General features: G+C 43.3%; 1 protein-coding gene across 1 annotated transcript in view; it reads left to right on the top strand.

Annotated features, from left to right (window-relative positions):
- The window catches only part of LOC106608239 (neurexin-3b), a 651,982-nt gene that overhangs the window by 32,993 nt on the left and 605,842 nt on the right, over positions 1 to 13,147 (top strand). Inside the window, exon 2 of the mRNA XM_082977050.1 lies at positions 4,748 to 5,935. Within this exon, the coding sequence (XP_082833176.1) occupies positions 5,239 to 5,935 (697 nt within the window). The 5' untranslated portion in view covers positions 4,748 to 5,238. The remainder of the gene's footprint in view (positions 1 to 4,747; positions 5,936 to 13,147) is intronic.

Raw genomic sequence — 13,147 nt, 5'->3', positions numbered from 1 at the left:
TCGGCCACAGAGAACGAGAGCTCACAGTACTCGGGAGCGGCCCACGTCGGCAGCACTGTGTTATCCTCAAAGTGGGTGACGAAAGTGTTTAGCTTGTCCAGGAGCAAGACGATGTGGCTGGTTTTCCTTTAATAATCTGTGATTTTCTGGAGTCCCTGCCACATATGTCTCATGTCTGAGCCTTTGAACTGCGACTCCACTTTGTACTGAGACTGCATTTTGTTCTGCCTATTTGATGGCCTTACGGAAGGCATAACTGGACTTTTTTTTTATTTGACCATATTCCCATTCATCTTGACATGATTAAATGCAATGGTTTGCGCCTTCGGTTTTGTGTGAATGCTGCCATCGGTCCACGTTTTTTTGGTTTGGATAGATTTTTTATCTTCACAGTGGGAACAACATCCCCTATACACTTCCTGATGAACTCCGTCACCGTGTCAGTGTATACATCAATGTTATTCTCAGAGGCAACCCGGAACATATCCCAGTTCGCGTGATCAAAATAGTCTTGAAGTATGGATTCCGATTGGTCAGACCAGCATTGAATAGACTTTAGCACGGTTAATTCCTGTTTGAGTTTCTGCCTATAGGAAGGGAGAAGCTGAATGGATGATCTGATTTGCCAAAGGGAGGGCAGGAGAGGCCCTTGTAGCAATCCCAGAAGGATAAAGCAACAATGGTTGAGAGTTTTTAACGTGCGAATACTGCAGGCAAAGTGTTGATAAAACTTTTTTTCATCAGATTTGCTTTATTAAAGTCCCCAGCTACAATAAAAGCGGCCTCACAATATGCGGTTTCCGGTTTGCACAAAGTCCAGGGTAGTTATTTGAGAGCCGTCGTGGTATTGGCTTGAGGTGGAATATACAGTACACAGTTGTGACGATGACCTAAGATAATTCTCACGGGAGATAATGCGGTCAGCATTTGATTGTGAGGTATTCTAGGTTGGGTGAACAAAATGACTTCAGTTCCTGTACGTTACCACAATCACACCATTAGCAGTTAATCATGGAACATACACCTCCGTCTTTCTTCTTCCCGGAGAGTTCTTTATTCCTATATGCACAATGTACTGAGAACCCAGCAGGTATGGACGTGTACAGTATATCTGGAGAGAGCCACAAATCCGTGAAACAGAGTATGTTACAGTCCCTGATGTCTCTCTGGAAGGAGATCGTCGCCCTGAGCTCGTCTACTTTATTATCCAGAGACTGAACATAAGATAGCAATATAATAGGAAGCGAAGGATGATATGCATGTCTCCTGAGTTGGACTAGAAGTCATAGGACCTAGAAGCAGAGCTGCCATATCTAAAAGTTCACTCCTAATACCTTTTCTCCTCCTGTGGTGTCTTGGAGCAGCGTCTGATATAAGTTCAATCTCCAAAGTATCCAATTCGAAATGCTGGTGAGTTACCGCCGCTCTCATATCCAAAAGTTATTTCTGGCTGTATGTAATAATGCAAAACCTTTCTGGGCTAATAATGTGAGAAATAACACTATAGCTCTAATAAATACTGCAAAGCTCCTTGGGAGCCAAACAGGATGGCCATGTCTATCTGCTCCATCTTGTCCAGCCAGCTGGTCTGCGAATGCTCTGAGAACGCGGCTTGGGATGCCGTCTGGACTGGAATCCTTGCGAGGGTTAACACACTTAAATGTCTTACTCATGTTAGCAATTTATGTTATTCTTCAATAACACAAACTCCAAAGCAAATCAGGGGGAGGAAAATAGGTTTCTTCAAAGAGGACAAATCATACAGGGAGGTAGATGGTCATTCTCTCCTGTCCTCAGTTATGCTCCTTCAGTGATTCTCTCCTGGGGTTCTCTCCTGTAATTCTCTCCACAGAACAAAGGGACAGCATGTAGTTTTATAACCCAGCCCTAGCCTGTGGTTGACCAATTAGAATTCCTAGCAATAAAACTAGCCAATGGCCAAATAACAAGTATCCTATTTCAGAAGACCTATTCCTCCCATGTCTCTGAACCATTGATTAATATTTCCCTATTACAGAAAAAACACTATTTCCATTGATTGTTAGTTCTAGTCCTCTTGACCTCTCATCCTCTTGACCTCTCTGAGCTCTTGACCTCTCGTACTCTGTCTCTGCGTTGTGTATTTATCTTCAACATATTCTTACACTCACGTCGACCACGGAGATCGGGAGCACACGGTCCGCGTGAGCGGCGGGGGCCCATGTTTGATTTGATTTAGTCCTATTCTTTCGATTTTTGGTTGACATGGAGACGTGAATCCAACATATCAAATATTAATTTGGAGTCAAACTGGAATTAAAACCAGACTGAGTCAGTGGCACAGATGGAACTATCCAAGCAGAAAATACATCTATTTCAAATGTTGCTATTTGGTTGCATTGACAATCAAAATAAAATTCAACATCATTAAATAGCGTTGCATTTTAAATGAACCAGAGCTTGAAACCCTAGGCCTATTGTATTACCTATATTTAGTTGAATTCTGGGTTTAATTGAAACAATAGCTGTTGATGACTTTGCAACATTCCAGACTCACATCAAACATCTCCAATCCAAAGTTAAATCTAGAATTGGCTTCCTATTTCGCAACAAAGCATCCTTCACTCATGCTGCCAAACATACCCTCGTAAAACTGACCATCCTACCGATCCTCGACTTCAGCGATGTCATTTACAAAATAGCCTCCAATACCCTACTCAATAAACTGGATGCAGTCTATCACAGTGCCATCCGTTTTGTCACCAAAGCCCCATATACTACCCACCACTGCGACCTGTACGCTCTAGTTCGCTGGCCCTCGCTTCATACTCGTCGCCAAACCCACTTGCTCCAGGTCATCTACAAGACCCTGCTAGGTAAAGTCCCCCCTTATCTCAGCTCACTGGTCACCATAGCAGCACCCACCTGTAGCACACGCTCCAGCAGGTATATCTCTCTGGTCACCCCCAAAGCCAATTCCTCCTTTGGCCGTCTCTCCTTCCAGTTCTCTGCTGCCAATGACTGGAACGAACTACACAAATCTCTGAAACTGGAAACACTTATTTCCCTCAGTAGCTTTAAGCACCAGCTGTCAGAGCAGCTCACAGATCACTGCACCAGTACATAGCACATCAATAATTTAGCCCAAACAACTACCTCTTCCCCTACTATATTTATTTATTTATTTATTTTGCTCCTTTGCACCCCATTATTTCTATTTCTACTTTGCACTTTCTTCCACTACAAATCTACCGTTCCAGTGTTTTACTTGCTATATTGTATTTACTTTGCCACCATGGCCTTTTTTGCCTTTACCTCCCTTATTTCACCGCATTTGCTCACATTGTATATAGACTTATTTTTCTACTGTATTATTGACTGTATGTTTGTTTTACTCCATGTGTAACTCTGTGTTGTTGTATGTGTCAAACTGCTTTGCTTTATCTTGGCCAGGTCGCAATTGTAAATGAGAACTTGTTCTCAACTTGCCTACCTGGTTAAATAAAGGTGAAATTTAAAAAAATTGTAAAAAAATGCTATATAGGCCTAAATACACTACATGACCAAAAGTACTGTATGTGGACACCTGCTCGTCAAACATCTCATTCTAAAATCATGGGCATTAATATGGAGTTGGTCCTCCATTTGCTGCTATAACAGCCTACACTCTTCTGGGAAGGCTTCTTACTAGATGTTGGAACATTGTTGCGGCGACTTGCTTCCATTCAGTCACAAGAGCATTAGTGAGGTCGGGCACTGATGTTGGGCGATTAGGCGTGGCTCGCAGTCGGCATTCCAATTCATCCCAAAGGTGTTCGATGGGGTTGAGGTCAGGGCTCTGTGCATGCCAGTCAAGTTCTTCCACACCAATCTCAACAAAACATTTCTGTATGGACCTCGCTTTGTGCATGGGGGCATTGTCATGCTGAAACAGGAAAGGGCCTTCCCCAAAATGTTTCCACAACGTTGGAAGCACAGAATCGTCTGGAATGTCATTGTATGCTGTAGCATTAAGATTTCCCTTCACTGGAACTGGGACTAGCCCAAACCATGAAAAAACAGCCCCAGACCATTATTCCTCCTAAACCAAACTTTACAGTTGGCATTATGCATTGGGGCAGGTAGCATTCCCCCAGGCATTTTTCCACTTCACAATAACCGCACTTTCAGGTCAGAAATTTGACAAAACTGACTTGTTGGAAAGGTGGCATTCTATGACGGTGCCATGTTGAAAGTCACTGATCTCCTCAGTAAGGCCATTCCACTGCCAATGTTTGTCTATGGAGATTGCATGGCTGTGCGCTCGATTTATACTCCTGTCAGCAACAGTTGTGGCTGAAATAGCACCATCCACTCATTTGAAGGGCTGTCCTCATACTTTTGTACATATAGTGTAGCATCATTGTTGATATATGTGTGATAAAATATGGTCAAATTTCATTTGCTATGTTTAACCTACCCTTTGGAATGACTCTGAAAGCAACAGTGAATCTATTTAGTTTTCAAGTGATCTCTCCACATCATTCTCATGAAAATACATTGGCAATAGTCAGTGAAAAAAAACAGCCGGGCTGGTTTAATACCCTAGATGGGAGGCCAAAGGGTAAGTGAATATATATCAATTCTCCAGAAGGAAGTGCTGGCAGCAACATTTTTATGATAATTTTATACTTTTGTTGCAGCCTACAGTCAACAAATGTTTTTGGGTGAGCTGAGATTCATAGGTGTGTTGTGTATGCTGAATAATGGCATTTCTGTTGTTTTGCAGTGACGTCTCTGTAAGGCCTGAAACTGGACTAGGAAGTACAGTACTATGGGACGTGGCTACGGATCTTGACCCAAAATGGCCGCTGTGTGTTTTAATCCTTGCAGTCGCCTCAAAGGAAACAACTCATCGATATGCCTCTGTATCACTGACAGAACACACTAAGGATCAGCCTCATCACACTAAGGGTTGATTCTCTCAAGGTTATTCTCCTTAGTAGGAATACAGATGTTTCTTCTCTATTATCTGCAGCTCAGACTTGGATTTAAATGGTCTCCCATACTTCAGTGATTTCAATATCAGATCTCTATCACAGTCTACAGGATATTGTGTCACCTTCCTGACTAGAACGGGTGGTATATACATTGAATAGCCTATATCCATCATTGAACTGAAAACACCTCTGATGGTATTCCGAACCTAAAGGATCTCTCCCTCTATAACCTCTAACCTCAACTGGCATAACCCTATAGCTCAACATCTTTTTTTCTACAATGAATCCCTTTAGTCTCCCTCAGTGTGTTCTTCTGCTTCTCAGTACTCTACTGGGCCTGTGTCAGGGCCTGGAGTTCAGGGGTTCTGAGGGCCAGTGGGCACGGTACCTCCGCTGGGACGCCAGCACCAGAAGTGACCTCACCTTCCAGTTCAAAACAGACGCTTCCGACGCCCTGATCCTCTACTTCGACGACGGCGGCTACTGTGACTTCCTGCTTCTCACCATAACGGAAGGGAAGCTCCAGCTTCGCTTCAGCATCGATTGCGCTGAGACCACGGTCACCTCTGACAAATCGGTTAACGACAGCTGCTGGCACTTTGCGATGGTCAGCCGACACAACCTCAGAACGGTCTTGGCCCTGGACGGGCAGACCAAGGCGGAGGATGTTCGACCAGAGCGCCAGTTCATGAAGATCGTCAGCGACCTGTTCCTCGGGGGCATACCCGGAGACATCAGGACCTCGGTCATCACCCTGCCGACGGTTAGAGAGCTGCCTCCGTTCAAAGGAGTTATCAAAGATCTGAATTACGGGAACAAGGTTCCCAAGCTGATCAACAGTCAGAAGGTACGTCTGGAGATGATGGGTCTCTGTACAGGGAACCCGTGTGAGAATGGAGGCTTCTGCTCCGTGGCTGATGGAGAACCCTACTGCGACTGCTCCAAAACGGGATATACAGGAAGGACCTGCAGCCAAGGTAAGATGATTCTGTCTTACCAACCAATTTATGTTACTAATTGTAGATAAGTAACTATAAATCCGTGTAACGATACATTATGTACACTGTATTTATATTGAAATAACTTCATATTATCTCAAAGGTTTTTGTTACATTGTTCGTTCCATGTAGAAAGAACACACTCCCACAATTATGTGTTTTTGCATTTATAATTTACGAGACACAGATTCACTGTTATAGAATGCAGGACTTCTCTGTGTGGGTGGTTCCTCTTTCACAGTTGATTTAAAATGGAATGTTTGTTGTATGTGGGCGTTATATCGGAAGTGGTATGCGAGGAAATACCATCTCCTCTTTCTATTATTACTTTTAGGAGAAATCTGTACAGGGATGCAGTATTGTTTGATAAGAGTCATATTACAAAGTTCAGATCTTTCTCTTCCCATCCAAATATTTGTTTTACAGGGACCATAAGTGTACAAAATAGTTTGAATAATAAGTAACAGCTTTATCTTCCTCCCTCTGGACACTTAGGCTATCTCTGCTATGTATCTTATTGAGATGTGTTACTCTGACAAGGCTCATAGTAAATTCCTATTTCAGTTCATGCCTTTAGTTCTGCCTTTATAATGAGACAAAGGAAACTAACGCATCTCTAGATGACACCACATTTTCTTCTTCTCTTTCATCTGGGTTTTATGGGTATAGAGAACCAGTGTGAGTTTGATTGACTGCTGACTCACTTCCTGTTCCTGCCTGGTTAGGTCACTTCCTGGCTAGTTAGGTCAGAGTGACACGGTCGAAAGACAACACAACTATCTTGAAACAGGATTGAATGAATGCACACTGAATACTCCTCCATTGTGGTTCACTACCTTAGACTGAAGCTTTTTATTCCCCTGTTGGGTTCTTTTAGATATTAGTTACTACACTCCACTGCTATGCTTATCATTCCAAAACACAACATACTAATGGCAGTAATAATACAGGGTGCTACGATATATATCTTAGAATTGTTTAGAACAGTCTACAACATGTCCTCAGCACTGTGGTCAGACTCAGTGACTGGACACTGTACAACATGTCCTCAGCACTGTGGTCAGACTCAGTGACTGGACACTGTACAACATGTCCTCAGCACTGTGGTCAGACTCAGTGACTGGACACTGTACAACATGTCCTCAGCACTGTGGTCAGACTCAGTGACTGGACACTGTACAACATGTCCTCAGCACTGTGGTCAGACTCAGTGACTGGACACTGTACAACATGTCCTCAGCACTGTGGTCAGACTCAGTGACTGGACATTATCCTTTGGCCTGGTTCTATTCTCTCTCTGCCTCTTTCTAACAATGAAGAGAGGAGAAGAGATCCATCCAGTCGTTTGAGAGCTTCTCTCAGGCCGTGGGGGCGATGACATCCTTGTGCTAAAACAACCTAGATTGAAGAGGTTACTTGTGATTCAGGACAACAGTTGAATAGAGGGCCATGTCGTCGCCCCAGGACAGAGTTTATAATTCACAACACAGCAGCCCTATTATGGAGAGGACAAATGCCACTAGACAGGAGAACGGCACTCTGCTGCGGCCTTAGCTAGACTGGCCCCTTGGTGTCCAGCTCACACACAGCAGTCCAGGCTATTTCTCTCTCTAGCTCTCTCTCTTTCTCTGGTCTCTCTCTATTTCTTCCTCTCTCTCTATCTCTCTGTCTCGCTCTCTCTCTATCTCTCTCTATATGTCTCTCTCTCTCTGTGTCTGTCTCTGTGTCACTCTTAGCTGATGTGGCTGCTTGTTGATTACACCATGGATACTCTGAAGCATAATTGGGAGGATAATGAGAGCAGAAATGGCGGGACAAATACCACAGTAAATTCAAACTGACATCAGCAATCGACAACGTCTTACAGGGAGGTTTTTGTTGCCACAGTGTGTCTACAACAACACTTACTGCTAAAGCTTTGCTGTTGTTTTTCTAAAGACAGTCTTGCACTTGCAGGCAGGCTTTATGTACTGTTTGTTGTACAGTACAGACAGCATATTTTTCCAACATTGCTAATAATCCCCATCAGCATTAGAGACGCAAATGTTCTTTCTGTGTAGTGTTACGCTGATTGAGGCTGATGATGCAGCATCATGTGTTGCACTAATGTGTAATGGGGCAATCTGTCAGACCTGTGCGTGTTCACTGTGTGTGTGTGTGTGTGTGTGTGTGTGTGTGTGTGTGTGTGTGTGTGTGTGTGTGTGTGTGTGTGTGTGTGTGTGTGTGTGTGTGTGTGTGTGTGTGTGTGTGTGTGTGTGTGTGTGTCGCGTGTGCGCGCGTGTTCACTTTGCGTGTGTGTTTGCATGTGGAAGGCAAGCCGAAGCCGTACACATACACACACACACACACACACACACACCGAAATGCACACACATGCACACACACACACTCACACACAGATAGCTACAGTTTGCTAGCCTAGAGGTGGCTGGGTCAGGCTTCACACGGCAGGCAGATGGCTGGTCCCACTAGGCCTTAGAAGCATTTAGCTGCTAGACTGGGATGGGCTATATGTCCACTCAGTTTTCACTGTTGTTCATTTAGATCCAATTTATTTAAACCTAGCCTACTTAAGGCTATGTGTACCGCAATTCAGCTTTTAACTGTGGATGTGAACACTAAATGGACTAAATTAAAGTAAGAGCACAGGGTGACTGAGTTAGCTTAGCCTAGCCTAGCTTAAATATCAGCATAATCCTCAGCGTCATCTCAGCCCTTCATGATGATTGGGTTAGCTTAGCCTAGCTTACACATGAGCAACATTCTCAGCATCATCCCAGCCCTCAGCCCTTCATGATGACTGGGTTAGCCTAAACCTAGTTGAAACATCACAGATTAATTGGGTTAGCTTAGCTAGCATCGCAGCCTTCAGCACCCAGACATGATCTCAGGCCCCACAAGATGAAACAACATCAACATTATTACATTACATCAGAACCATCATCAGCCCCACGTGATGACTTATTTAGCCTAGCCTTAGCTAGCTGGAACATAATCATTATCAGCGACCATCATCATCCCAGCCCTCATCCTGCGCATGTCCTCACAAGGGCAGGTAGCCTAGTGAGCGTTGGGCCATTAACCGAAAGGTTGCCGGTTCGAATCCCCCAGCTAACTTGGTAAAACAATCATTGATGTGCCCTTGAGCAAGGCACTTAACCCTAATTACTCCTATAAGTTGCTCTGGATAAGAGTGGCTACCAAATGACTTAAATGTAGATAAAAGCTCAGCCTCACACAGGGTGACTGGGTTAGCGTTCGCCTAGCTGAAACGTTATGATCATCCCTGCCCACAGCTCCATCAGAGCTCAGCCCTAAACACAGCCCTCCAGCAGATGAAGACGATCGACAGTTGGCCATAAAACACATGCTCAGTCTGTCTGCCCATGTGGCTAAGTACGTCTGTGTGTCAGGGTATTGGAATCAGGCACTGTTTTCTCGCCGCTCTGCTGCTTGGTGAACTGGTGTTATAATCAGTCAAGACTATGTCAAAAATGGCATTTCCTCTGTAGTGCGCTTCTCCTGACCAGGGTGTCAAGGGGGAAAGGGAGATACCTTGTCAGTTTGCGCAACTCAATGCATTCAACTGAAATGTGTCTTCCGCATTTAACCCAACCCCTCTGAATCAGAGAGGTGCGGGGGGCTGCCTTAATCGATGTCATTGGGGAGCAGTTGTTGTTTAACTGCTTTGTAGGCTTCTATAATGTAGATAAACTGATCCCCATTCTCTCATCACACTTCTTCCACTTCCTCTTTTTTTAATGAGCAGTTTAAATAGGCCTCGTTTTGCTTCAAATCTGCATGTCGTTGCCTGAGAAAACACTAGTAATTGAAGGCTTGTAAAATCTTAAACAAGTGCTGAAACGATTCCTGCAAGCTTAGCTTTGGGGATTAATAAACATACATGGAAAAATGACAGTTTCAATAATATTACTATGAAAATAGGTCAGGGGGGAAAGAGGGAGGACTTGTGTGTGTGTGTGTGTGTGTGTGTGTGTGTGTGTGTGTGTGTGTGTGTGTGTGTGTGTGTGTGTGTGTGTGTGTGTGTTTGTGTGTGTTTGTGTGTGCGTGCGTGCATTCACATGTTTCGTGTGTGTGTGCGTGTTTGTGCTCGTGTATGTGTGCTTGTGTCTGTGTATGTGTGTCTTTGCATGTGCCTAATTCCAACACAGTCAGAGCTCAGAGGGCACTTGTGTCTGGGTCCAAGCCTGAAAGTGATGTTAGGATTTGCACGGGCTGAGATGGAGGACGGTGATGCATGCTGTGACTGGTCAAATGGAGCAGGAAAAGGATTACACGGAAACCACATGTTCTTCTATCTGCCGTCCATTGTTTTGTTCTGGACACTGCAGCCAGTCACATGACAGAAAGGAGGAAAGCTTTATCTGTATTTGTATTCCAACCTTCTCCCCTCATTCTCCCATCTCCCCTCCTTCTCCCCCTCCCACCCTTCTCCCATCTCCCTTCCTTCTCCCATCTCCCTCCCTTCTCCCCTCCATCTCCCCACCTCTCCCATCTCCCTCCCTTCTCCCCTCCATCTCCCCACTTCTCCCATCTCCCACCCTTCTCCCATCTCCCACCCTTCTCCCATCTCCCACCCTTCTCCCCTCCATCTCCCCCTCCTTCTCCCATCTCCCACCCATCTCCCCTCCATCTCCCCCTCCTTCTCCCCCTCCCACCCTTCTCCCATCTCCCTTCCTATTCCCATCTCCCTCCCTTTTCCCCTCCATCTCTACCCCTCCCACCCTTCTCCCATCTCCCACCCTTCACCCCACCATCTCCCACCCTTCTCCCATCTCCCTTCCTATTCCCATCTCCCTCCCTTTTCCCCTCCATCTCTACCCCTCCCACCCTTCTCCCATCTCCCACCCTTCTCCCCACCATCTCCCACCCTTCTCCCATCTCCCTTCCTATTTCCATCTCCCCTCCATCTCCCCCTCCCACCCTTCTCCCCTCTCCCTCACTTCTCCCCTCCCATTTTTTAAAGCTGAATGAAATATGTAAATAAACACTAATATACCTTGATTAGATAAGTATTCACCCCCCTGAGTCAATACATGTTAGAAACACATTTGGCAGTGATTACAGCTGTGAGTCTTCTTGGGTAAGTCTAAGAGCTTTGCATACCTGGACTGTGAAATATTTGCCCATTATTGTTTTCAGAATTCTTCAATCTCTGTCAAGGTATTGGGAATCATGGCTGGCTAGACAGAAATTTTCAAGTCAATACTGTAACGACCACTCAGGAACATTCACTGTCTTCTTGGTAAGCAACTCTGGTGTATATTTGGCTGTGTATTGTAGGTTATTGTCCTGCTGAAAGGTGGAATCCTTTTCCATTGTCTGGTGTAAAGCAGACTGAACCAGGTTTTCCTATGGAATTGTGCCTGTGCTTAGCTCCATCCTATTTTTTTTTTTCCTGAAAAACTCCACAGTTTTTGCCTATGTCAAGCATACCCATCCCACGATGCAGCCAACACAATGCTTGAAAACAAGGCTGCAGTTACTCAGTGATGTGTTATGTTGAATTTGCCCCAAACATAAGGCTTTGCATTTAGGCCATTTTTGCAGCATTTAGTTCCTTGCATACATGGTAAATGTTATTAAAAAAAAATATATATATATATATATATATATATATATATATATATATATTTTTTTTTTTATAACATATATATATATATATATATATATATATCTATATATATATATATATATATATATATGTATATTATATGTATATATTAAATATGCTTTCATTCTTCTTTTTGCTATGTCATTTAGGTAATTGTTGTGGAGTCATTACAATGTTGTTGATCCATCCTCAGTTTTCTCCCATCACAGCCATTGAACTCTGTAGCTGTTTTAAAATCACCAATGGAAGACATCCCAGAGCAGTTTCCTTCCTGTCCTGCAGCTCAGTTCAGAATGATGTGTCTGTGTGGTTTAATACATCATCCACAGCATAATTATTAACTTGACCATGCTTAAAGGCCCAGTGCAGTCAAAATGTGATTTCCTGTGTTTTATTTATATTTCCACACTATGAGGTTGGAAAAATACTGTGAAATTGTGAAAACTATGATAATTCCCTTTTAATATAAGAGCTGTGTGAAATGACCCTGAAATGTCAGCCTGTTTTGATGAGATAGAGTTTTGGCCTACCTGACATCACTAGGCGGTAAATTAGTTGATAGACCAAAAAGAAAGTGAGTTCCTAACCTCTCTGCTGTAAACCTTTGTAGAATTTTCTTTTCACTTTGACATTACGGAGTATATTGTATAGATCAATGACCAAAAAAACTAAACAATAGAATCTATTTCAATCCCATTTTGTAATGCATAAAAATTTAACAAACCCAACTGCGTTAAAATCCCCACTGTAGCTACAGCTATCAGCGCAAAATAGAATGAAACCTTTTCCCACACGTTTAGTGGGACTTCACGGCCTTTGTGCAGATAACACGATTGAGTGGCCATTTTGAGAGCATGCCCTTCATTTCAAGGTAAAAAAATATTATTAAAAAAACCTGTCCCTCATTTTAACCTGTTACTTGAACTGAACTCTCCTTTTAATATGGTGGAACTATTCCTTTAAAAGTAAAATATTACAGTCATTAAACATCAAATAGTCGAAGCGTAGTTTAAAAGCAGGTTTCTGATTCTACTATTTTTGGCCATTTTCTGGTATATGGTGGTGGGAAACTGAGCGGGTCAATCATAACATGTCAACTCTGTTAACCATAGATAGACAGGCTAGAACATTTTTTACAATTCATATTCTTCTAACGAGGCGATTCATAGCTGATTTAAGATGAAGTCGTCAAAACCCTGTTACGGTCAACCCTGTTACTTTATTTGGCACTTAATAGGCACTTAATATATACTGCTCAAAAAAATAAAGGGAACACTTAAACAACACATCCTAGATCTGAATGAAAGAAATAATCTTATTAAATACTTTTTTCTTTACATAGTTGAATGTGCTGACAACAAAATCACACAAAAAGAATCAATGGAAATCCAATTTATCAACCCATGGAGGTCTGGATTTGGAGTCACACTCAAAATTAAAGTGGAAAACCACACTACATGTCACGTCCTGACCAGTATAAGGTTAATTGGTATTGTAGTTTGGTCAGGACGTGGCAGAGGGTATTCGTTTTATGTGGTTCGGGGTGGTGTGTTTTG

Source organism: Salmo salar, chromosome 06, assembly GCF_965601325.2.
Source record: "Salmo salar chromosome 06, fSalSal1, whole genome shotgun sequence".
NCBI classification, from domain to species: domain Eukaryota; kingdom Metazoa; phylum Chordata; class Actinopteri; order Salmoniformes; family Salmonidae; genus Salmo; species Salmo salar.
This window is presented reverse-complemented; position numbering and strand designations above follow the sequence as displayed.